This window comes from Colossoma macropomum, unplaced genomic scaffold (assembly GCF_904425465.1).
Source record: "Colossoma macropomum unplaced genomic scaffold, Colossoma_macropomum, whole genome shotgun sequence".
Taxonomy (NCBI): domain Eukaryota; kingdom Metazoa; phylum Chordata; class Actinopteri; order Characiformes; family Serrasalmidae; genus Colossoma; species Colossoma macropomum.
Window position 1 is genome coordinate 56,984,540 of NW_023494792.1, and position 25,366 is coordinate 57,009,905.

General features: G+C 39.0%; 1 protein-coding gene across 1 annotated transcript in view; it reads left to right on the forward strand.

The window, feature by feature from the left end:
• The window catches only part of camk1da (calcium/calmodulin-dependent protein kinase 1Da), a 123,866-nt gene that overhangs the window by 95,520 nt on the left and 2,980 nt on the right, over positions 1-25,366 (forward strand). The window contains exons 6-8 of the mRNA XM_036577648.1: positions 14,352-14,427; positions 22,911-23,023; positions 23,740-23,818. Of these exons, the coding sequence (XP_036433541.1) occupies positions 14,352-14,427; positions 22,911-23,023; positions 23,740-23,818 (268 nt within the window). The remainder of the gene's footprint in view (positions 1-14,351; positions 14,428-22,910; positions 23,024-23,739; positions 23,819-25,366) is intronic.

Genomic DNA, 25,366 nt, shown 5'->3' on the forward strand with positions numbered 1-25,366 from the left:
CCACATATTATAGCAGAGAAACGTATTCCCTTTTTTAATGTTGATTTAATAATAGCTGGATACTAGATTTCCTAACTAGTAAATCGCAGTGTGTGAGTGTCAGTGGTTCTTACTCAAAACTGTTGTACTGGTTCTCCTCAGGGGTGCTGTCTGTCTCTTCTTCTTTGTATTATGTATATAAATGACCATCCTCAAGAAGCTGTAGTACTTGACTTTGTGTAATGGGTGACCAGTCATTTCTTCATCATAATGTTATGAAATCAAAGGATATGGTTGTTGATTTTAGGAAGTCTTTACCCTGCCCCATACCTACAACCACAGTACAGTAAATATCTTGGTACATTTATAGATAACAAACTTTGTTTTGAATAGAATGTACATTTTATCTGTAAGAAAATACAGCAGCACCTTTTCTTCCTAAGGAGAAATTCTTTGAACATTTGTGTATTTGCATTGACATGGTGATGATGTTTTTAATCTGTTCTAACCTTTTGTATTGTGGCTTGGTATGCAACCTTAACTTGAGTACTGGGAATAGCCTCAACAGCCTTGTCAAGGCAGCAAGTAGCAAGGGGATATATACACCGATCAGGCATAACATTATGACCCCCTCCTTGTTTCTACGCTCATCGTCCATTTTATCAGCTCCACTTACTATATAGGTGCACTTTGTAGTTCTACAATTACAGACTGTAGTCCATCTGTTTCTCTGCACACTTTGTTAGCCCCCTTTTACCCTGTTCTTCAGTGGTCAGGACCCCCATGGACCCTCACAGAGCTGGTACTATTTGGGTGGTGGATCATTCTCAGCACTGCAGTAACACTGATGTGCTGGTGGTGTGTTAGTGTGTGTTGCGCTAGTCTGAGTGGATCAGACACAGCAGTGCTGCTGGAGTTTTTAAACACCTCAGTGTCACTGCTGGACTGAATAGTCCACCAACCAAAAATATCCAGCGAGTGGACACAGCGTTTAAAAACTCCAGCAGCACTGCTGTGTCTGATCCACTCGTACCAGCACAACACACACTAACACACCACCAGCACATCAGTGTTACTGCAGTGCTGAGAATGATCCACCACCCAAATAGTTCCTGCCCTGCCTGTATGTATGTGTACCAAGCAGGTTCTAATGAAAAACTAGTGCCATCTTCACCTGTTAAGATCACCGTTTGCTACCAGAGTTTGAATTACCTCCATCAGGTCAGCAGTTTAGAGTACCTGCTGGAAGAACCCAGCGTAATAAGGAATTTTTGTCTCGACAGTCATTAGCTTGCTGAGTCAAAGCAATTACTCACTTGCACATTGAATGCTTATATACCTTTAGTATTTATTATTTTTTTTATGGGAGGGTGCAGCGTTGGGGGGTGGGCAAGGGGTCTGTGGTTATGTTGTGTTGTGATGTGTTAAGGTATGTTTAGTGTTGTCTTAAATGTTGTGTAGAATGAGAAACTGTCTGAACTGCAAATCTAAATCTGATTTACCCCATCAGGGACATTAAAGTAAAATATTAGTAGGAAGTTTGTCCCTCTTTGCTGCAGTAACGGCATCTGCTCTTCTGAGAAGACTTTATACTAGATGTTGGAACATTACTGTGAGGATTTGATTGCTTTCAGGAGCATTAGTGAGGACAGGTACTGATGTTGGATGGTTAGTTCTGGATCACTGCAGCTCATCCCACATGTATTGGATGGAACTCTATCACTCCAGAAACCGCAGTTCCACTACTCCACAGCCCATTGCTGGCCATGGTGACCTTAAGCCTATGTTCGGCTGCTTTGCCGGGTCCCATTCTGTTCGCAATGTACTTCTATGGAGTTAAACGCTTTGTTTGCCCGATTAAACACCTGTGTCAGCAATGGGTGCTGCATTCACTAAATAGGAGTGTCTGGATCTTTTTGGATGTATAGTGTATCTCCAAACTGTCAAATATCTTTAGCACAGCCTGATTTTATTTATAGTATTATCTTACATATACTTACATTATATTGTAGCATCCTGAGACCTGACTGTAAATGACTAGCTGCGCTACAGAATCTACAGTCTTTTTGATCACCACTTTATGGTTCCTAGTATTTGTGAAACAGATGACCAGGCATATTTGTTGTTGCTATAGGCTGTTTATGCTGTAGGACAGATGTTTTCAACCTTTTTCACCTGAAGGCCCCCCTTTTATGACCTGAAAGCATGAAGGCCCACAAGAAAACAAAACTCAAAGTATTTGCTTAAAAATGTCATTTTTGGTAAATTTTCAACACAGTGATATGTGGGGGGCTACTCTTGCGGTATGTAGTCTGTATCAGTGAACATGAAATATCAGCATAATATTGATGTGAATGGACAACTGAAAGGTCAAAAAAAATTGACAAAGCTGCCTTTGTGCACTGTTATTGTGGGGCTTGTGTTAATGTTGTTTACTGTCTGCAAATATTATATTCTTCTATTTTATAGTTGAGTCAATTAATTTTTCACTGATTTTTATGACAAAGTGCCATCACAGGCCCAGTACAGACAACTAGCCACCCTCAGTATAGGTCCAAGGACCACCAAGGGGTCCTTTGCGGCCCACCTGTGGTCCTCGGCCCAGTGGCTGAGAAACCCTGCTATAGGATATCAATGCTATCAATGCTAAATGACCAATTGTAGCCTGCTATTTTGGCAGATGTAGCTTTTGCTCTGAAGATGTAGATTTACGCTCGTTTTTTGTCACGATGTCCAGTGCAGGCATCTGTTTGCTATTGCTGCCTGTAATTTAGCTGGAAAAACAAAACTTTGTTTCCTGTCTGAATTTCAAACATGCTGCACAGAAGTGTGTACAGGCAGACATGTGGATAGTCAGTCAGAATGCATCTGACAAAATTCAGTTCGTTGTGGCCAGTTTTGTGTGCAGAAGATACCAAAGATGAAAAATTCTGTATCTATACAAACACAAATGACCAATCTAATAGCTTTCCCTACCAAATATGCAATGATATTAGGCCTGCATACTACCTAGGTAAAGGAACCAAAGTTTTCCCCAGTTTAGTCATGGTCAAGTCAGGTTTTACCTATTATACAGTGCTACCCAGCAGGGAGGGTGACGGCTTCCTTCCTCCAAGATAAATGAAGCACCACTTTGTCTTATAGAACTGGCTCTAACTCCCGCATTGGCTAGCATTACGCTGAGTGATGGGGAGAGACAAATGTCCTACCCTCCCAAAGAGAGCAAGGACAGTTATGCTCTTTTGGACTTCTGATTACGGATGGCTGTGGCATCACCGGGGATCAAACTTGTTTTTATTCCATTTCTGAGCCTTGAATGTATTTGTAATAAAAACAGATTTTTTTTCCCTTTCAGTTTATAGTTTTCTATATTTAACTATACAGCTAACTGTTGAATACTGTGATGTTTACACGCATTCAGATGTGCACAGCTCTCTGTGTGAGTCTGTGTAGATGTGTTGGGTGAATAATGCAGCTCATCTGTGTGCGTCCTGTATCTGGCCCTGGAGCTCTTTCTTATCACGCGGTGACAGAGCCACCCTGCAGTTGTCTGCTTTATCCTTCAGATTATAGCATCCAGACTACTCTGAGCCAGCGTGGTCAGGCATGATGTGGCATGCCAAAGCCACACTATTCTCACACACACTGACGATAGTATTTTTTTTTTTTGTTAGTTTAATGTTGTTGATCAGTCAAGTGGCACGAGCTCTCAAATACCACCTTCACTTTCTCACATAAAATAGGAAGCTGTTTTAAATGTGAGTTAGTTGCATTATTTGCTGCCATTAATTATGCTTAATCACACATTATTTTTTTTTCTAATTTAGCCTTGAATCCCTGAATCATTCGATACTATGAAGTTTCTGATATTTGAGTGCACATCTGAGGCCCACATTTCATCGACTAGTCTTCAACTCTGCAATTGCTTTTGCTCTTCACAACTAAACATGCTGCATTTTAGTGACGTGCAAAGCAGCCACACAAGTGACGTAGGCAGAAATGTATTTTTGGGTAGGAGAACTTGTTAGATAGTGTTTCTAAACGTGCTGTGTCCTGCTATGTCATGACGTCAGGCTATAGCCTATTGCTAACAGCAGTGCAGTCATCACCCAACCTCAGGGGTCGGCAATCCAAATGTTAAGAAGAGCCATTTTGTCCTTTTAGCAAAAATCAAACCACCTTGAGAGCCGTAACAATTTATGTCCATTTTAACATCTTGGCTGTAAATATGTCTCAGTATGTGCTGATGTACTAGTATAGTATAAAAAATATAAATGAAAACACAGACTTACTTTGCTCTGCTTTAAGCTTTAGCTCAGCTGTAGCTGCTTTTCTCACATCTCCAGCAGGAAACTTTTCCACAAAAGTAGAACAGTTTCTTGTAAAATCTCTCTCAACATACATTTTTTTGCGAGGCTGAAGTCGCTTCTCATTCGCCAGCTTCTTGTTCAAATTTTCCTGTTCCACCTTAAATGGAGCCTGAGGCACTAGAATGTAACTGCGGCACTATTTAAGGTGGAACGGGACAATTCAAGACTTCATCTTCGCAACTTTTAAGTGTAAAACATATCAGGAAACCAGCTGAGTGCTTATAAACCCAAATAAGTCCATTTGTCTCTAAATTATCATTGTCTGTCTTTCTCTTTGCCGTTTCGTTAGCTACTAGCTAGGCAAGATTGTTGTCTGCGTGGCTGTGTGACCAGCAGACTGCGCACCAACCTTCAGGGTTAAAGGGTGGATTAGCAGTTGTACATTAACTCCAGCGTTTAAGACCATTTAGTGTTAAAACTGTTAGAACAATCAGCAGAGCTTTATTTTCCTGCAAAGGAGGATTATTTTATGTTTACTTAAAAATTAGATTGTACTCTGGAGCCGAATGTTGCCGACCCCTGCCCTACTTATTCCAACGCTTCCGCCCTATCGTGATACAAAACAATACCAATCAAACTGAATACGGTATTCATATAAACACAGTCAACACTTCACTAACCAGTAGGACCCTTCAGTATAAAGCACATGAGTGCTCACCACAGGCACAGCTTCTGTCCAGTGAAGTCAACATAATTGCATTAAAATTAGTCAGACAGCTGAGATGTACAAAGAAAAGGAAAAACAACAAGGAATACACCTAAATAAACCTTGATTAAGGTATACTACCACAGCAGACATGAAAAATGTGTATGTCAAACCTTTGATGACTCGATGCATTTAAGGTGACAGTTGCTTTGGCATTTTGACAGTGCGTTTTAACTTTTGTAGATAGTCAAGAGCACTGTAAGTACCAAACGCAGGCTACTGATGACAACATGTGTTTTCATGTTTTTTCATAATGCTGCTTTTTTCATTCTGCTCAAGATTAGTTGTATGGATAGAGAACGACATACTCCACTCCATCAGGTAGGGCTGAAAGATTAATCAATTTTGTATCAAAATTGCAATTTAAAAGAATTCAATTTTCAAATGGCAAGAGCTGCAATTTTTTTTTTTAATTTAACTTTACAACTCAGAGCTTGTGAACTGCCTGGAGACCAATCAGAGGCAACCAAACCTACATGTGTTGTGACACCACAGCTACAGCTTACTGGCAGTCTGGCCCACTACATTTAGGGGTCAGGCCTCAAGCCAGAAAAGGTTGGTATTCTGATCTTCTTGGCCAAAAAAAAAAAACAGGCCTTAATTTATAGATAATAATCGCAGTTTAAATCGCAGTCGCAATATTAGTCAGAAAAGTCGCAATTAGATATTTTTTCCCAAATCATTCTGCCCTACTATCAGGACAGGATCTCACTTTTGTGTGTCCTCCAGGCATCTTTTGACCACAGCTGGAGCTACACATTCAAACACTGGCGCGCAGATAACAGCTTGAAGCATGGGCGGATCGAAACGGCTGCTAAGCAGTGATTGGAGGACTCGGCTTGGCGGACAGCATAATGATTGGATTGGCCATTATATAGTGACAGCACTCACAGAAAACAGATCAAATTTCATTATCCTAAAAAAATGCAGCTTAATAAATATTCTGTCCCCTTTGATTAAGTGAGCCTGTAATCAGTCATTGCGGCATTGCGGTGGTCCTTGCAGCACTAAAGATGACCAGGCTATCACCATAAACTCGCATGACTGACTGAAGATCAGTGTTTTAGGGTATCCGTTAATGTTTTGATTACTCTAAAAGGACTGACCCTGTATCATGCACGTGTCCGCATATCTAATAGGAGGTGAAAAAGATTTATGAATTGGTAGTCTAATTAAACATCTATACTTTGTATGGAAAGGCCAGTCAGCATTTTCTGAGGGTTTTAACAAGGTGCTGAACGGTTTTCCTACCACTCCTCTGGCGTCGCGTCTGAACCCGAATCATAAATGTTGGGTTTACAACTAATATTTTTGGGGTTTTTTATGTATTAGGGTTGTTAACGATTAATCAATTGATTAACTGTCAATTACTTTATAACATCTAATTTTAAGCTAAGCTAATTTAAATAAAGTTCTTTGCTACTTGTGTCCCAATTTAAAATTTGCACAAGGGGGCGCTACGTAATTGCAGATCATGCAATGCAACGAAGCAGTAAGACATGAAGTGGCAAACTGGAGTTCTGGAGCAAAGTGGAGTTCTGTGTGGGAGCAAAGGAAGTCGACAGTGTGCATTGCCGGTACTGTGATGCTGAAATATAATGCCACCGCAAGTCCATTAATGTACCGTCTAACAAAACAGCGTCTAGGCATGCTGCCAGGGAGCACACATCACTTTGGTAACGGCAAAGAGAACTTAGAAATGGCTGAAGAAGTCCTGATGCTAATAAACACCATCAGTAGGGATGGATTTCTGGATTTCAGAAGCTCATTAACCCTTGTGTGGTTCTGGGGGACCCATTTTCAGTGTTTACCACAAGAAAAAATGATGCGATTTATTATTATTTCAACCTCAGATTTCTTGGCCTTTGCTCATTTTCTGTGAAGAACATATAAAATAACCCATTTTCAGTGTCTTCACTCTGTTCACCCCCCACACATTTATATTACACATGTGGTGTTGGGTGAACCCACGGGGAATAAAAGTGTGGAGGTGCTGTGTCCTTCACTCTGTTCTCCTCCTACATGGCCTGCTGTTAGTGTGTGTGTGTGTGTGAGGGTGGACAACATGGACAGGCTGCTGACTGGCTACAGCTGCTAAAGGAGAACCCTACGCTGGTCACTTGTGATATTTTAAACATCTGGTATTTTTACATAAATTGTTATGGCTGTATTGATTTAAACAAACAATAATGTGGTGGGTCCACCAGACCACTGAGTAACAAACACATCAACACCACACAAAGGTTAACTTCTTGGTGGAACCATGGAGGTACTCTTCAGGGAGAAGAAGAGCTAACAAAACATAGCTAGCTTCAGTCAGTACCGGTGTATGCAAATTTTGGGCACCCCGGTTGAATGACGTTCTGTTGATTTTCAAATGAAAATTAGTTAAAATATCCTCTACAGAGAACACACTTCTGCTCAATTTACTGCACAGTTACTGCTTATTTGCTGAATTTAATATATTGGAGGAAGAAAATAGACATAAAATTGGCATGTGCAAAAATTATAGCACATTTCCTACTGTTTTATTTTTTCCCCTGTATTTAGCATGGCAGGCCCAAAACTTCTCTTTGTTCAAAAAACAGCAGAAACTCTGTCTCTTTCAGATTGCCTCCTATCATACCTAGTCCCTGAATATGTTGTGACTACATATATCTAAATTTATTTTAGCTAATTACCCATTATTTATGTCTGTTTATAGTTTCTGTTTATGTAGTCTTTATCTTATGCTGGGTATTTTTATTGCCTTATTTTTATTCCTTCACTTTACTTCACTTAGCTGTAACTGTGTGTTTTCCTGAATTTTTCTGTACAAGAGTCCTTTGGTACCTTGAAAGTTACTTATAAATAAAATTCTGCTATTATTAGTATTACATTAAACTCAAGTTTGTTTCCTGTAGAGCCCGTGTGTCAAACACAAGGCCCTCGGGCCAGATCAGGCCCGCCACACAATCTTATCCGGCCTGCGAAAGTATTTTAATTTTCTATTAATATTAGCTCATTTCACAGTGTGCTGCACTACAGTCCCCAACACGCACTGCAAAGTAATGTGCTCCGACTCTCCTACCCCAAAAACAATCTTTGGGACAGCGGTTAAACCTCAATTCTACACACTTTCACACCAGTCGTATCACCAAACAACTAACTGCAGTTCTCCAATGTAAACACTTAACATTAGCTCAGCAAGCCTTAATGAACTTGCAGCAAAGAAAGGAAGCCAGGTGTCTAGTTCAAGCAAATAGGTAGGTTTTAAAGGCCGAGCTCGTGGGGACATTTCAATTCTGAAAATTTCAAGTATTCATGTAATATTTTAAGGTCTACTACAAGTGTTTATATTTCACTGTTGAAGTTTTTGCGTATCTTGAATAAACAATGGTCAGTTCGGGTTTATAGCAAAATGTTATTTTAAAAACAGGCGTTTTCTGACCCACGCATTTGTTTATATTATTTTTATATTGGTGGTTGAGTTTGACACCCCTGCTGTAGAGGATGTCATTTCAGTGGGGGTATTTAAACTTTTGCGTACAGCAGTATCACTATTACTACTAAAAATGATGTGTATTTTCTATGTTATGAGCTGTGCTTTGTCAGAAGTGTTTGTTATCGTTAATAATGGATCAAGGAAATCTTGTAACCTGTAGTCATTTGCAATTTCACGTGCATACATAAAAGCTGTACTTATGTTTTATTTACCTGTTTGTGTGCGTGCGTGATTGTGCACACCTATGTGTTTTATGGCGGACTTGTTGATGACATCGTGCTCAGGTTTCCTTGGGGATGGAGTTTTAATGGCTGTCTGGTGGCTGCAGTCTAATCCATAAACCAGCAGACAGTCAAGGATGCTGTAGTGCTGTGTAGAGAGAGGCAGGAGGGGGGAAGGAAAGAGATTGGGGCTGGGGGTCAGTGTTCATGTGATGGAATGCCATGCTGCGTAAGAATGATTGCACTGCGCAGGCATGCACTGAGTGTATGTGTATGTCTGTTTGTGTTTGTGCATGCTGAATGGTCTGGCATGCTTCTCTTTGCCTTTAAATGGTAACAGGCTCCCTCACTCTCACTCACTGCTCTGGATTATGGATTTGATTTGACTGCCGTCAACATCTGTTACTATCTAAACTCTGCCCTTGAAAAGATATAAAGATTCCAATCTCTCTCTATCTCTCTCTCTCTCTCTCTCTTTCTCTGCCACCTCTTATGGAGAGGTTGTAAATGTGGTGATGTTAAATTGGCTGCAGTCTATAAATAGCCCATCTGGGAATAGACCCTCATTCAGCATTCTTTGCTCAGACTGAAAAAAGAAGCATTTTACGATGGTCAGAGTAAAAATAGATTCCAGCGGTGCAACACAAACAGTAACAGAAATATTTACTCCTTTGTGTGCATGTTTGCTTGTTTTCATACACTTCCAGGACAAAAATGCTCTGAACTTTGTAGGAAAACCAGAGAAAAACAGGTAACCTAGAATATCAGGACTGTGAAACTGACCCTGACTTTATAACATGGTTTTTATAAGAGATATGTGTTTAAATTTTTTTAATCGAAAGGGTAACATTTATTTTTTGGTTCCTGAGGTGAAGGTTATGGTTATGAAAAATATGGCTTATGAAGGTTATGGCTTAGAAAATTTCACTTATTACACATAGATACTTACACTTTAGGTCTGTAGACACCTGCTCATCCAGGATTTTTTCTAAAATGAATGGTATTAATAGTGAGTTTGTCCCTCTTTGCTGCAGCAACAGCCTCTACTCTTCTGGGAAGGCTTTACACTTGATGTTGGAACATTGCTGTGAGAATTTAATTGTGCATTAGTGAGGTCAGGTACTGGATCACTCCAACTCATCCCAAAGGTATTGGATGGAGATCATTCAAGCGAACCCAGTTCAACTGCTCCACAGCCCAATGCTAGGAAGCTTTATACCCCTCTAGCTGACGCTTGGCATTAAGCATCATGAACTTAGGCTCATGTGCAGCTGCTCCAGAGTATCCCATTCTATTGGTCAGTGCTGTTATTTAGATTAAAACTGTGTGTGTGCAACTGAGCACCTGTATTAGCACCTTAAAGTAGCTCAGTTTACTAATGACAGTGGGTGCCTGGATACTTTTGCACATGTAGTGCATCATAGCAAAACCTTGTATCTCCAAAATGTGATTTTGCATGAGAATTTGAACAGCTTATGTCAATATTTCCAAGATGACGTTAAGATGCTTGGTAAAGTCAGTGACTGATCTAAAGCTGATCTAAGCTGTTCATAAAGTTTTGTTTTCTACATATTTTCTGTGCTAGTGCATGTGTGAAGTGCCTGTGTAGGTATTCTTCAAATAAAGTGAAACCAAACATACTCAACCTCGATCTATGTTAATGTAATGAGATTTTATTTCGACTGATTTTCAACCACTTGAACTGATGCAACCCTATTCTGTTGGCCCAACACATAAAACACAGTATAACATTAGAATAAATATAAATAAAAATGAATACGAATTAATTAGAAGAACACAGTTAGAAGAGCACAGATTGGGTTCCTGATTTCTCACTGCACTCCGGTCATGACATGGATTTGTTAAATTCCATCAGCAGCACCTGATTTCATTTAATGAAGGACTGATTAGATAAACTAGGTATTGGATGGTATCTGTAAGTACTGGGCTTCCACTAGGAGAGCTTTGGAAATAGTTAAACTCACATACACAAATAAAACCATAATATTGTTTATTGGTTTATTTTATGTATTCAAATGTGTGCGTCTTATGTTGAACATATAAACACTTACTACCCAGAAAAGAAACGTCCTGTCCGAATCTGACCTGACGTGACCCACAGCATCAAGTTTTCAGTCAGACCTGACCCGAGTCCAGCAAAATTCTGGCCCAAACTGGCCCGAACCAGCCCGTCATCACCTAAAGTACTGAATATAACCTTATGTATTTAACAATAGCATCAGCTAAATGACCATGTAGCGTCAACAGTTGTCATCATTACATCACAGATAAAGAAAATAAAAAACAATGCAAAACAATTATATAATAGAATTAAGTTTAAATCCTACCTTAATGAATGTATTCATCCAGCAGTGCTTTCCAACAATACAATTTCTTTTTTTTTTCCTGGAAAATCTTCCATACCGCACTATTCTCACACTGTGCGGTGCTGGTATAGCGAGACATTAACTTCCCCTGTTTAATCCTTGAAGTCTTTTTATACATAAAACATATTACATATTACATAAAAATATGTTTTTGGCCAAACAAAGTATAAATGTAATTTGGGCTCCCCTAACTTGAACTCTGTGGAATCGATTCACATTCCATTTACTTCACATCCATTTTCTCCTGAGCATGTTGCCAGATTGAAACCTGTTTTAAGTAATGAAAGAATGGAAGAAGAAGAAGAAAGTAAGGAGTAAAACTTGCCTTCTGTGTAGTGCTGTGTATATATAATCCGTATGGGACATAGATGTGGCCTCACATCCTGACACTGTATAAAAACAAACATGGGTGTGTGTTCAGTGCTTAGCACCTCAGGAAGTTGCCTCTCTCTTTGGTTTTGATGACTGGATGCCTTGGTTTTCATTTGGAGAGCCTTTTTCAGAATGATTTTCATAAGCAGTGGCGTGCTCGAGCACACAATCACCCTCTCTCCTCCAGACACAATACCCCAGTCTAGGATTAGATGGGGCTTTGAAGCATAGAATAGAGGGCATTGTGGAGTGAGTGAAAGCTTGTTTCCTGATGGGAGGAAGAGAAAGGAGGGGAGAAAGGCAGAAAATAGAGAGAACTGTCAGATGACTTTAGAATGCCTTGAGAGTCCAGTCAGCCCTCCACCTCCTGTGGAGAAGCAGTGTGATTGACGTTGGCGCGTGTGTGGGTGGCTGACAGAGTTTGTGTGGTTTTTGTGAGCGTTTATGCGTATCTGCCTCCTGAGTGCACTGTGTATGGACTCACCTCAGTCCAGCAGCCTCTGCTGTAACATCCAGGCCTCCTCAAGTGAATAAATACGACACCTGGTCATGTGGGCCTTCGTGTTATTTTATTGAACTGCAGTCATCCCCCTGTTCTCTCACATATTCTTTCACATATTATATATTCTTTCACATATTAGATAGATAGATAGATAGACAGACAGACAGGTAGATAGATAGGTAGATATACAGATAGATCGCTTTATTGATCCCAGAGGGAAAGTCGTCTATTCCAGCAACATAAAGTACAGTAAAGAGCAAAACTATTGCTGTGTGCTATTAATACAGATGCATACATAGAATAAGTAAAGATATATAATAATATACCAAAACAACCATAAAATATAATGTGCAGTATAAAAATAAGTAAGTAAAATCACATAAATATTATGCAGTTGACAATGCAGTGGTGCATGTCATGTCCAGTGAACAGACCGAGCGACTAACCACTGTAAACGTAACGAATGTTAATTGTTGTATATGTATGGGTATATAAACAAGGCAGTGCAATATGCAGTATTTATGGGTGTATAAATAAAGTGGCGTTGCACTGTGCCATATGTATGGATGTATAAAAATAAAAAAGTACTTGTAACTACAAAATCACGTTTCTGAACAAGAAGAAACTAAAAAGGAATGAAGAGATAAAAACTAAGTAAGAAATAAACGTAGTAAAAAAGACTAAAAGGAAAGCAGCAGACCTAATACACGTTAGAAACAACGTCTCTCAGGACGGAGCCACTCCAATCTTGGAAACATACAGAAGCAGACTTTGTGTGTCTGATGAATCATCAGTGAAACCAGTCAGGGGTTTTGGAGCTTTGGAGTGGCAACTCTTGAAAAATGCTGCAGGAAGGAGTTGGAGATGTTTGCTGCCTTTTTTTGAGATGTTTGCTGCCCTTTACAAATTCATAGACAGAGTACTGTCCAGATTCAGCTTTATCACATTACAGAAAAACCTGAAAACATATATAGCATGACTCTACTGTAATGGAAATACTTAATTTTGTTCTTTCTGAACTGTCGTTCGTTTCTTTTCAGTCTTTGCAGTCCATTCCTCCTCTTTGGGGTAGTTGTAGACCTGTAACTAAGTTAGTGGATTTACATTATATGTGAAGAGAACGCTTTAGTGCTACTGAATTTCAAAATTTGCTATGTAGAGCTCATCTGACTCAATGTGCTGTACGCCTGTTTTGTGCAAACATACTCCTTATTACATATAAAGCTTTGCATGGTCTGACATATAGTTTATTCATCTATATGTGCCATCCCGTACTTTAAGATCGCAAAATGTAGGCCTTCTTCATGTTCCAAGGTTTAAATTGGGTGGTCGATCATTTAGTTTAGTAGCTCCCAAATTATGGACTACCCCCCCAGTCTATTCGGGATGCCACCACTCTATCCTCATTTAAAACTCTGTTAAAGACTTGTTTTTGCTATGTTATTGTTGTTCCATTTACACTTGAATGTTTACCTGTATTGTCCTTTTGTTGTTTGTTGCTTAATGTTCTTTGATTGTAGAGCAGCCTTGAGCATGGGAAAGGCGCTATGTACATAAAAGCGATGATGATGATGATCATGATACACATTTGCGCATACAGTGCACAAAATATGTCTTTTTAAAACCTGGCTTTCTGCACGAATGGCTCTTAAAATGTCATCATGTTTTGATCAAGTCAAAATAATAAATAAAGACAATCCTGTTCAACAGCTCACATAGCATTTTACATTGCCATGTCTTGATTGAACAAATTGTGTAAACAATAACTATACTATACTATACTAACAATACTTGAACCCTTTGTATTTAATACTAGTGGAACCTCTTTTATTGGCAAAAACTTCAACTAACGCTTAAAAATAGTATTTTACTTTCTCAAAATAATTACTTATGTTGTAATAATCATATATTTGATAAGTAATAATGCCTTTTTGTCTAATTGTCAAAATCTTGAGAAAATAAGTCATTGTTGCAGCCTAACTAGTTAGAATTTGAGCTTGAAACAGAATAATTAATGAACTTTAATGAATAATGTTCATATAAAAAGTGTTTATATTGCGCTTTGTGTTATTTATGAAGTTGAGCCTGTTTTCATTTGTGTAGAAGCTCTTAGTAGATTACCCACCCCCACCAGCCCAAAGTGCTGATAGACTGTAAACAGTAATTAGTGCCTCTTTTAATAAATGTGCCCCTTTTTTTAAAAGTATGGTTTGTAAGAATAAGACTGAACGTTTGGTGAAATATCTGAAGTCTTGTGGATTAATGGCTGAATTCTTATTACAGTATCACATCCTTGTAGACTTACCTGTGTTCCTCCCTCTTCTCCTCAGCTCCCGAGGTGCTTGCTCAGAAGCCTTACAGTAAAGCTGTTGACTGCTGGTCAATTGGAGTAATTGCCTACATCCTGTGAGTACCTGCATTTTAATCTTGTATTTCCTACATGGTTTAAGTTTAAACAATCAAAACACATGACTCATTTGAGTAAGACCATCATATAAACCCTCAAACAACATCTTGAAAACGTTCAGACTCTTAAAAATCAGATGCTCCTGAACACTTCGGCTAGCTGGGCCAGGTGAGTTAGCCTGGATTTAAGACTAAACATTTGAAGGTTGATGGATCTCCAGAAAGTGCAAACACTGGGCCCTGAGCATCACTATTCTTAGATGTGCTGATCAGTTACAGATGTTACTTTCCATGTGGCTTAATCTCCTTATATGGTATTTATATTTTGGGGCTCTTGTAATGTTTCTGTGTCTGACTCATTAAAGCAGGGATTTAGTGTCCCCTCACAGAATGAGATGTGTTTCGCAATTGTGTCTGAGGATGAGGAATCATTTCGTATCAGATCATCTCTTGCTTGTTTCCAGCCTCTGCTCCCCATGTCTGTTTCTCCTCCTCGTTTTATTGCTACTGCATCTCAGTTCCTGCTATATATATATATATATATATACATGAACTGACCAGCCACATCATTAAGTGTTCATTGTCCATTTTATCAGCTCCACTTACTATATAGGTGCACTTTGTAGTTCTACAATTACAGACTGTAGTCCATCTGTTTCTCTGCATACTTTGTTAGCCCCCTTTTACCCTGTTCTTTAATGATCAGGACCCTCACAGGACCACCACAGAGCAGGTGTTATGTGGGTGGTGGGTCATTCTCAGCACTGGAGTGACACTGACATGGTGGTGGCTTCTTAGTGTGTGTTGCGCTGGTCTGAGTGGATCAGACACAGCAGTGCTGCTGGAGTTGTTAAACACCTCAATGTCACTGCTGGACTGAGAATAGTACACCAACCAAAAATATCCAGCCAACAGCGTCCTGTGGGCAGCATCCTGTGACCACTGATGAAAGACTAGAGGACAAATGACACAAACTGTGCAGCAGCAGATGAGCTATCGTCTCTGACTTTACATCTACAAGGTGGACCAACAAGGTAGGAGTGTCTAATAGAGTGGATAGTGAGTGGACACTGTATTTAAAAACTCCAGCAGCACTGCTGTTTCTGATCCACTTGCACCAGCACAACTCACACAAATGCAGAGAATCAGATGGACTGCAGTCTGTAATTGTGTATGTATTGTTTTTTGTTTTTGTTTTTTTTTTTCCCAAAGTAAAACCTTTTAATAAGCTTTCTAACACTAGCCTGGTAAAACAATGCTAAATGTTGTTTCACAGCTGAATTTCCTCAAGGCTGAAGTTGGCTTTGATTGGTCTGGTTTTTGTTCAAATAATCCATTCCACCTGAAATAGATCAGCATTTACATTCTGGCACCTGTACAGGCACCAGAATGTGACTGCTGCACCATTAAAGGTGGAATTTTGAACAAGAAACCTCATTGAATTTCTCAGGTCTTTTTTCTCATACATGTGTCCCATACACTCACACTTCTGACCATCGGACACTGCAGGAATTTTACAGTTAGACAGCTGTCAATACTAGATGGTCCACGACTTATTTGTGCACAAGAGCCCAAGACTGTGGCCTGAAGCAGCTGATTGATCAAGTGGTTTATCGAGCGGTATGAGAGAAAGTGTGATAGTCAGTCTGGTGTCCATTAGGCTAATGCTAACCCCAAAAGGCCAGTCATTCCTTTATGTCTCCTGCCTCGAAAACAAGGTGGACTACTTCAGATGTAACAGGCTAGATAGGAGGAGGTGATTGAGGGGTCTACTGTGTTTTCAATTTAATTTGAAACATGACTCAAACATCGAAGACTCAGCTGTTCGTGCTACTGTTAACATGATTTTCACTGCTTGTATGTTGTGTTATCAGAGCCAGTTTATGAGGAGCCTGGCCACTTCCTATTTCTCCCCGCACCCGCAGGCGAGACCTCAATGAATGGAAGTAAATGGAGCTCAACGGCTAAAAACGAAAAGTTAAAATAGTTTCTGATCACTTATACAGAACTTTAATTTTAGAAAGCAGAAGGATGTATTTCACTAAAAAAACAAAGAAAACTGACCTGTATGTTTCCTTTTTTACAGCAAACGGGTTTTGGGCAGCAGAACGCTGGCATTACTGCTAGTGAGTGCTGATTGGTTGGCGAGCATAGCAGCTCATTGGCTGTTCGTGCTCACTGACGTCATGAGGCGCCATTTTAAACTCCCATAAGTTTAAAAAGCTCTCAGAAATGTAACGGCAGTGTTAAAATGTTTTATGCTATTCAGTGTTCAGGAAATGACTGCATTCTTTTTCATTAAAAATGTTTAAGAATTTATAAACTGCTGAAATGCTCCATATTAATCCCTTCATTTTGGACTTGCTCGGGAGCGCCCTCTAGTGTTTGAGAAACCCGGAAGACATTACAGAGTGGTAATTCTCCTCTCTGGAAGTTCTCTGGCATTATCTGTGCGTGTTTGTGGCATACCGGTATAAAGGTTATGACAACACTTATACCAGAGGAAGGATTTAAATCGGTATGTTGGGTGAACCGCAATATTGCCCAAGGTTTAGGTTAGTATTTGGCTACAGCATCACTCAGAACAGTGAAAAAACCTTGTTAAGGTAGTAATATGAGTGCATGTGTATAAATACACTCTACACTGTTCTCCCTTTCATCACTGCTACACTGTTCTTTCTTTCTCCTCCCAGACAGCTTACATAAAACTGTCTGCATGGGTCTCATTTATCTGTGCTGCAGAGTGTTTGTGTAGCTACTTGAACATTTTCTCAACAAACTGGTGAATCAGTAGGTCAAGAGTTTCAGAGGCGGCCTCACTCCCCTCCCCCTGTTCTGACTCACAGCTTTATGGACTCAAGTAATTCTTTTCCTAACCTCCTGTTTAGACTTTTTACCTTTGAAGATGGTGTGTGCTGGAGCAGGAGTGTGCCATTGCTTGAAATGTCTGTTCACTGTTCAACAGTAAACCACTATTCTCTGTTCACTGTGCACTGTTAACTGTTCAAAAGTTTAGAATAGAGATTTCCAATAATATAAAACCAATGTTGTTGCAGATACCTGTATAAAATGATTCAAGTGCAGAGGTCTTTAATTAAAATTCAATGAGGTCCAGTTAGAGAAAATTTCCTCAAGCAAAGGTCCGGAACATCATAATGTCTAACTTGCATCATGATTCAGTGCCATATACTGTTTACTGAAGTAGCCTAGTAAGTATATCAACACCTTATGTAGTCGACAACTGAATATCAAATCAAATTAAGTAAAATTCAGTCATATTTCAACAATATTTGTTGTCAGTTTTCTCTTTTTAGAGCACGGCATGTGAAATAACTTCCCTCTGACTCACTTTCTTCTCCGACTGCTGTGTCTCGCCTCGTCCCTCCCCTTTATGTGCATCGCAGTGCTCATCGTAATGCACAGATCTGATTAGCTGAGTAGCGTCACATGTGATATTCACAGCGTATGCGATTGGTATGTGAGTCTCCCGGGCCGCTAAAGCTACCGTAAAGGCTAGAAAAGTTATGCTGATTAAAATAGGACCACCCCGTTGAAATGAAATCATTCTCCATAGTTTATCGGTTATAGGTCCAGGTCCAGTTATAGGACAGCGTCTGGGTTTTATTATTGTTATTCATGCCTACTGATAATGCGTGTAAACTAGCCTTTGTACTTGTACACTCATATAAACCTTTGTCTTTGAACTGAAGGAAATGACATTTTCCAAAAAAAATGAAGTAATAAACATTATAATAATGTTTATTTTGTTTTAATAATAGCACATGTTAATGGTTTTCTGGTTTACCACCAGACCTGGTAAACTGAAGCAGCCTGGCCATGACTCAAAATTGACGATTTTCAGTATTTGTGAAAGGGGTACTGACCGTGGCATTGCACCATGTCGCTTGGGATGTTCTTTATGACACTGTACCCTGCCCACTCTTTCTTAAAAGCATGTCAGAATACAAAATCCTTTGTTGTTGATTTTGTCGCATGACAGATAAAGAAACCAGAGTTCACAGACTAGAGCTTGACCCTAGAGGATTATAAAACAGAATTATTCTTTTTAAAAGTTAATCTACATATTATGGTTGAAGGGTGGGACATTTTTAAGCTTTAAGAGGCTTGAAAGCCTAAAATGTATTTAATATTGATGCACTGAAATATGCTTACATAAAAGAGGAATTTGAGAATTAGAATAATGTGATTATATGTCATGTATTTATTACATTATTTAATTAAAAAACAGACATAAAAATACTTAGCACTGTGCAGCTTCACACGTTTTCAAGCTGTACAAATTATGCTGCAAAAAAGTCATTTTATATGTGTCCAAAATGATGAACAGTTCATACTGTTCATAAGGTTACATGAGATCTGCCTAGTTGTGTCATGACAGCTGACATAACCCTACATAAATGTTTATAAATGCTTATTCCAAAAGGCATCATCTGTCATGATGGCTACTTTAGCTAACTTTGATCAAAATTGTCAAATGTAACCTTTATAGTGATTGATGCTCAGTGGAATAAGCGTTTATAAACATTTATGTAAGTGTCATGTAGCCTTGTGAACAGTAGCCAACAGTCACGTGTTACTGCTGTATATTATTGAGAATGACGTTATAATAAACTTTACACCCAGAATGCATCATATTTTAGAATTGGTGAGCAATCTTGAAGCAGATAAGTTGTTAAAAAAAGATCAGAAATAGATCGTTTCAGTTTATTATTTATTATTTAATAGCACGTTGAATAAAGTATGATATTGAATAAAACTTGGTGTCTAGTTTACAATATTTAAATCTACCATTAATATGACAAGAGATTAGAAACTTCCAGCAGTAGCATAAATCAGCTCAGTGTGTTTTTGTCTACGTGGTGTTTATCAGTACACTGAGGTAGAGATGTGTTGAGCTGTATGGTGCCAGCGTTCCTCCCTTTAACCAGCGTCTCTGAATCGAGCCCCAGCCAGTTCGGCTTGCCCTCGAAGCCCGATCTCACGGCTGATTGGCCTCCTCTCAGGTGTAAAGATTGCATTGGCATTCGGGCACAACCAGCACTAATTCTCTTAGCGACCGTGTAGCTAACCTGACATCAAGAAAGGAAAACACAAAGCTAATCGGGCCGAAATCAGGCAGAAAATTGCCAGCCTTCTCCTCCCCTGCGCCACCGTCAGCATGCATACCCATGGGGAAAGGCATTTTAACGACTTTGATGATTAGCAGAGGGGGAAAAAAGTATTCCACAAAATGTATTTTTGAAATCTATTCAAGCTCTTTGCTCAGGCTTAATCAGCTTAATCAGCTGTCTTCTTTCCCAGCAGGCTATGGGCGCCTCAGCTACTTAAATGACTGTTTATTTTGGATCTTATATTTACAGTGTGATGCAAAGTGTATTGACTGTAAAATTACCATGAGATGCAGTAGTAACAATAACACTGAGCAGCATCAGTTTCTGCTTCCCTTCCAAACTACAGATTTGAAATGATGGCTTAGGCAAAAACAATGTTTGCAGAAACATCCAGAGATAATCTGAAACCACTGTATGGTTTGAAGATGTACAGCATTTTTCTTCTTTGCTTGTACATTCCATATGATAACTCATTACTGCCACTGTGGGAGAGAACTTGACTGGAGTATGAAAACAACCTTGTGTCAAGAATCATGAGATTTTGCTCCAGCATCCATATAGAAAAAAATTACATACATTTAAAAATGTATAAAGGATATGATGTGCATTTTTGCATCTGCAAGAATCTACTTACTGTGCTGATATATTTATAATATAATTATTAAGCAAGATCATCAATTTTGCCACCCAGAAAATGTCAGATGGTGCAACCACACGTATATTAAAAAAACTATTTTTTTTAGTTGATTACAGTTACTGAAAATGCATTTAAGGGGGCAGTCTTGGGGGCTGGAGGTTAGGGAACCAGCCTTGTGACTGGAAGGTTGCCAGTTCGATCCCCTGAGCCGACAGTACGTGACTGAGGTGCCCTTGAGCAAGGCACCTAACCCCCAACTGCTCCCCGAGTGCTGTGGATAGGGCTGCCCACCGCTCCGGGCAAGTGTGCTCACTGCCCCCTAGTGTGTGTGTTCACTAGTGTGTATGTGGTGTTTCACTGCACGTATGGGTTAAATGCGGAGGTGAAATTTCCCTGTTGTGGGACTTAATTGATCTTAATTTAAACTTGTCTTTGTACTTGGACACTCATATCATTTTTTTCCCTTGCACTGAAGGTTATGCCTTTTTTTCAGATAAATAAAATGATAAACATTAAAATGACAAACATTATTGTAATAATAACACATGTTCATGGTTTTACTGAGGTCGCATAATGTCTGTTCATGATGTCTTGTGCCGTGTGACATTTGAGTAAATCAGAATTTAGGAGCAAACGTTTTGCAATTAGTTGAACATGTTAAAAGCTGCCCTATTTTGCAAAATGTTATGGTTTTAAATGTTTCAAACACAATTTCAAACTGCTTTGTTTAGAATATTGTATGACTAAATTGACTTTTCTAAGTAGTAATCTACCTATATGGTTGGACGGTCGCACCACCTGACAGTTTTAGACTTTGGGAGGCATAAATGAATTTTATTTTAAAGCGCTGAAAATGTATTCACATAAAAGAGGCATTTAACTGTGATATGTATTTATTAAGTTATTTGAAAGGAAAAGGAAAAAAGGCACGTCATGTCAGTGACACTGCTTCATTAGTGATGGGCAATATGGCAAAAGTGTAACATCACAAAACTTCAGGACATTATCATGTTTTGGATCATAGTAGTTAGTGTTGTGGAGGTTTGAGGTTTCTGAGTTATTTGAGTTTTTTGATGAGGAACAGGTAAAAAAGAACCAGCAGTGCCACGTTTAAAAATGTAAATAAAAACTATGAATACACGGATTTTTATGTAATGTTTTATACACTGCGCTGCGGTAAGTCAGTATAAACAGGACTAATTATGCTGTCTTTGGAGTGAAACATGCATGGAGTTCTTTAAGTAAGACCATATCCACGACATGGTCACAAAACCACATCGTCCCCTTGGAGTTATAAGGTTCTCTCTGAGTTCTGAGCAGTTTTGAGATACTGAGCTTCGAAGATTTTGCATTCCAATTAGTTAAACTGCTATGTGGAACGCATCTCTTCCATACATGAGAATGACTGACACCCTGAGTATTTTCTAAATGTATGATATCAGAATCCTATCAGATTTGTAAATGAGTTCTTTTGGAACAGATCTAATGCAGATAGAACCTTCTAATCATCAGAGCTCACTTTCTGCCTGGAATTATAAGGTTCTATCTGGTGAAACATGAAAAGAAGCTTTGATTTTCAAGAAACACAAACAATTTACTCGTAATTTGTTTTAAAACAGGATGGGTTCCCCTTTTGAGTCTTGGTTCTTCTTAGGGTTTCCTCCTCCTTTTGCTCTTAGGGAGTTTTTGCTTGAGACTGTCGCCATTGGCGACGCTCATGGGGGCTCGGACCTGGATTTTTCTGTAAAGCTGCTTTGTGACAACACCTGTTGTAAAAAGCACTACATAAATAATCTTGGCCTTGACTTGAACATAAAATTAGTGTTGTAACAGAGAGTCTACATGTATCAGAAAGCTAAATGTAATGCTTTATATGACATTTTTGGCATTTATTTTATTATTTATTTATTTATTATGACATTTCTTGTTTTATCATCTTTTTCTTATTTAAAAACCCTTGCAGATTAAGTATAAAGGTCAGTGCTAAATATTTTGGAAGAGACCATTACTTCAGTTTTCCTTTAGGTAAGACAGCAACCAGCTAGTGTGAGGTTTTGTTTTAGATCAGACATGTGACTCTAACATACAAAAACATCTTATATTGCAAGAAAGAAGAAAAAGAAAAGAGGGATGAATGAATAAAATTATTGTTTGTTGTAATTAAGACCCCATCAATTCAAATGTTATTACTATTTAATTACCTTAAAGCTGTATATTTATAAAACATAAGACAGTAAGACTTTTTAAAGAACTGCAAGAAGACAGGAAGAGTTTCAGCAACATGTTTCATGTTTCGTATTGTTTTATAAACTTTTCCTGCAGTCACTGAGCAGAACGGTGACATGACAAAGAAGAAGAACCTGACTGGTCCTTTTGTGTGTATTCGAAGTGCTGATTGGCTCACAGATAGAACCTCATAGAACTAAGTTAGAGTTTGACTTTGGTAATGGAATCTTTTTATTTTCTAGATAAAGAGTCCAAAAATGCATACAACTCAGAAAAACATCTCGCATAATGTTAAGAAGTTGTCACAGAATAATGTGTGAATAACAAAAATGTCAGAAATATCAGAACCTTATGATTCCAAGGGGGCGATATTGCGAAGTAGTGTGATGTGATTTGTCATAATAACCTCTCTGTTTTTATCTTTCATTTTCAGCCTTTGCCACCTGCTGTATTAAAGATGACTGGTCTCCTGATTTCTTCTCTTTTAGGTTGTGTGGTTACCCTCCATTCTACGATGAAAATGACTCCAAACTCTTTGAGCAGATCTTAAAAGCTGACTATGAGTTTGATGCACCTTACTGGGATGATATCTCTGACTCAGGTAATTTGTGTGGATGGTATTTGTTTTGTTACTTAGTGAGTGAATGATTGTGCCAGTACTTGTGTTGCTCTCTGGCTTGCCATAGCTTGTCCCAGCCTATATAAATTCACACCGCTGGAATCTACAGAGGTGATCTGGGTCATAATGGTATGGAATTCATCCATAAATAGCTGTTAAACCTGCCGCACACACATGGACAAACATGCACTCACAGTTATCCATGAGTAACCTTGTGGTCTGCCAGTAAGAGTGGAAAAATGTAAGCAAGGTTTTACAGTAAATTGTTTCTGACCACTCACTCTGGCATTCGACAAACACTCCAGGCTCTGGCGTTTCACATCTGACACCTGTTTTAAGTTTCAGCACTTTCAGGTTTTCCAGAAATGGGTGCACGTCAGTCTGTTTCAGTAATGCAGGGGTTTCTGGTGTAAATATAGACTAGAACTGCTAGTTTAATAGCTAACACAAAAATAATTTTAAACTAAGCAGGCAAAAGCAATATTAAATCTAAATTAGAGTCTTTCATGACTGCACACCAGAACCTTTTGGTGCAAAAATGTTAATCAATCTAAAAATATTCATAAACAAGTGCCTCTGCTTGGTTTAATTTACTAAAGAGCTAATGAACCGCTCTTTGATGGCTGTTTGAAGTGGCTGAGCTGTGAAATAAAGTGTCGCACTCTTAGGTTTGAGGTGTTTGTGTTTGTTTTCTCCAGCCAAGGACTTCATCAGCAGTCTGATGGAGAAGGACCCTGCTAAACGCTTTACCTGTGAGCAGGCCCTCCGCCACCCATGGTGAGTCTGATTCTGTGACCCCTGCCCTGGGTGTGAAGCCACGATCGTGCCTAGTTACTGTTGCTATGTCCGTCAAACTTTCAGCATAGGCCACTAGCATCTGTAGCACCGTGATAACTGATAGACTAAAAGGTTCAGTAGCACAGAAGTACATCTTAAACATCTTAGTAAACATTTTATTGTTCAGAATGAAGCTGTATTTATAAGATTTTCAGTGGAGAAACGCTTGAAAATTGACAAAATCTGAATGAAGGCGAATTTACAGCTTAATTACAATCAAACCAAACAAATCCTTCAGTTAAAGCACTTAAAAATCAAAGATTTTCAGATCTACAGTTTGGGCACCCCTGGTCAAATAACTAGTTTTGTGAAAAATAAGTTAAAACATCCTCTACAGAGAATACACTCCTGCACGTTTTAAAGCATATTGGAAAAACAACAATAAGGCATAAAATGTGGCCTGTGCCAAAGTTATGGCACCTTTTAAACTTAGCAAATAACTAGAAATTGGGCACTAAAATTTGCGTTAAAAAAAACGTGACGGGGTAGCAACTGGAGTCAGATGAGCTCACGGTAAAGTTACCACTGGAGCTAAATTTATCTTAACATTGTTCTGTAATGTTATTTATCTTGGACATTATATTAAGATGCGTTGGCAAATAATACAAAATAATAGAAAAATAATACTTACATGTTTGTCTTCTGGGTTATTCTCAAAGGCCATGACTCTTCCAGTTCTCAGCCTAACTCATCAGCTTATGTTATCCTAACCAGTGCTGGGGTGGGTAAACAGGAGAGTCGGGAGAATTCCCAGTGGGCCGGTAGCATTCCGCCCTGATTACTGTGAGCTAATGTATAAATTCAGGCGTATAAACAGAAGAATGATCAAACTGTAAATGTTACATCCAAATGTATTTCTGTAGTGATTAATTAAGTTTTAAGACAGTGGACAGAGATTAGATAAATTAGCTTCATTTCCCGTTCCACCTTAAATGATCAGAAGCATGTATAGGTGCTAGTGTGCATCTGCTGCACTATTTAAGGTGGAACAGAAAATAAGAAGCTAACTTCACCCTCGAAACATTAGTGTATCAAATTTAGCATGACTGTGTGATTCTGGCCACTGTATGTGTGGAGCTTGGGGTGGCCTGGTCTGCATCGTGTAACTCAAGGTCTGAAATCAAGCCCACTCTGGCGCTTATCTTAATTCACCTTTGAATCACCGTTAGCCAAGCTGATATGTCAGTCATGACACAGGGCATAAGAAATCTGACACGTTGCAGCTACACAATCAACACTTTCAACTGCTTTTTTACTTGATAGCATGGCGTCTGTCACAGTGGAACTGTGTTGTGTTTGCTTAGCAGATACATGCTAAGTAATCTAAGTAATTTAAGCTATAAGCAGCCCTTTCCATTACTACATCCTCCTTTTGATCTTTCACTCCAGGGCACAAGGAAATCTCCTTAATACTAACCTGTCTAATCACAGTGAGGCTAATTTTCCATTAGATATTCCAGAATGTAATTGTCGATTAGCATGGCCTTT